The 2,070-nt window shown below is 38.4% G+C and overlaps 1 protein-coding gene across 1 annotated transcript; it reads left to right on the forward strand.

Annotated features, from left to right (window-relative positions):
- Positions 1 to 107: 107 nt before the first annotated feature.
- On the forward strand, positions 108 to 1,413 carry LOC111378913 (FHA domain-containing protein FHA2-like; the record flags this gene model as incomplete). Its single annotated transcript, XM_023002190.1, has 3 exons — positions 108 to 176; positions 435 to 604; positions 1,083 to 1,413. Coding segments are annotated over 3 exons (449 nt in total), but the record flags the coding sequence as incomplete, so codon positions are not given.
- Positions 1,414 to 2,070: the final 657 nt, after the last annotated feature.

Consider the following 2,070-nt stretch of genomic DNA (forward strand, 5'->3'; position numbering starts at 1 on the left):
GTCGTACGGCTCAAAATGCTAGTTCAATCGTTCTGAGGAAGTACTTCTAACTTGAATCAATATCTCAAATAGGGCAGCATCAGGCCTTCTGTAAGTTTCATTTACAGATAGGCTGCCCTATCCTGTCTTAGTTCCACTAGATGCATCACTTAATCTGAAGCACATTGATAGATCCAGTTTCTGCTAGCATCTTGAGTTGACTATCCTTGTGTAGCAATAGAAATTCTATTGGAAAGTTTGCATTTCATTGACAAAGAGTTAGCAGCACTGACCATTTGTACATGACGTCACTTGTGTAGTTATTTTTATCAGGAGAAAATATTAGTATTAGATAACTTATATTAGGTAATGGATAGGCTATGATCTGCAATCATAGAAGGTTACTGGATCCTGAAAATATTCTATCCAATATGTCATTGACATCATTTTCCCCTGATATCTCGCAGATAAGAAAGTTGATGGAAGATCCCGTGTTGACAGGGAGGCTGACAATCAACAGCTCCTTCAGCTAGAGGAGAAGGATGTTGTATCATCAGTGGCCACTCTTCTCTCAGATCTATGTGGCCCTGGAGAATGGATGCCAATGGAGAGACTTCATTCTGAGGTATGTTTATATCGCGATGTCCTATTTCATGCTTCTCTGGTTTTAATCTATCAGTCATGAACATATTTATTGTAGTATGATTTTTATGTTCAGTTCGTATACCAAATAAAGATATGCGTATTGTTGATGACATCTCTGGCCCCTTTTCTCAGAATATGTTCACCTCAATGCTGAGAATTTGACATCTGAACTTCCTCTAAGAAAACTTTCTTCTTGTTTCGAATTTTAATTCTGCTTCCACACCAATTTCTCTCATAATTCTTCCGTTTTGGTAATTTTGGAGTATTCAAAATTTCATATTTAGTAATAGTTGAACACGTGATCTCATATGCAGCCTTCTTGGTATGGTGACATGCTTTCTACTTTTTAAGGAACGTCCTTGATGCCTGTGTCATAGATGGTGTTTGAACACACAAAAGCATTTAATTTTTAACCTCCAGATTATTACCGTTCTCTTATGCTTCGTTTGTTTGTATAGCTGGAGGAACAATTCGGCAATGTTTGGCATCACAGTCGTGTGAGAAGATACCTCACCTCTGAGGATCATCCCGTTCCAGAAGCCAAGGGAAAACCATGGTATGGGTTGCTCATGTTGTTGAGGAAGTACCCAGAGCATTTCGTTATCAACACAAGATCCAAGGGACGGGTTACCCTGGAGTTTGTCTCTCTTGTGTCTCTACTCTCGTGAAAATTTCACACCTTCGTCAATGTAAAATATCGTTGGTTTGTTTTTCTATTGGCAAATCTCGAATCCTGTCCAAGTTTGAATACAATATATTTTATATTATTTATTCTTGATTGTTCTTTTCCCTTACCTGTTTACAATAGACATGAGCATCTTCAGAAAAATCCAATGATAGGGCATGCAACATTGAATTAAAAGGATGCTTACATGCTTTGGTCTCTGCTACATAGATTGGAGAAAATCCAGTTCAAACTACACCTATTGACGGTTTTAAATAACTAGCATCTGTACAACAAATTCAACATTGTTCTTCGTTTCTACAAGAGATGATCTTGCAATACTGCTACTCGCTTTTTCTTCATCATCGAACATTTCTGCCATTAATTTTGCCTGTTTCTCTAAGAAGAGCCCTTATGTTCGAGAAAATGAGAGAACACTCAGCCGCCGCGCCATTTCCATAGTCTCCACTGGCTAGCCTCTTTGTCAATGGTGGGACAAGGGAAATTCCAAGATAGTCAATTGTCAAGAGATGGTGTTCTGTAAAAGGGTTGCTCTAAATTGAAATATCCATGGCTGGCACTAGGGCAGTAAGCAAAAACCGCAAAAACGGAAAACCGAATCGAAATCGCATTTTAGAAATTGTCGGTCTGATGCCACGTGGACCCGGTCAACGAAATGGTTTTGACTCAAACCAAACTGGTCAAAATGGTTTGGTTTAGGTTTGAAAATTTTAATTGCGGTTTAAAATCAAATCGGACCGGCGAAAAAATATATAAAAATA

The sequence above is a fragment of the Olea europaea genome, unplaced genomic scaffold (assembly GCF_002742605.1).
Source record: "Olea europaea var. sylvestris unplaced genomic scaffold, O_europaea_v1 scaffold18998, whole genome shotgun sequence".
Lineage (NCBI taxonomy): Eukaryota > Viridiplantae > Streptophyta > Magnoliopsida > Lamiales > Oleaceae > Olea > Olea europaea.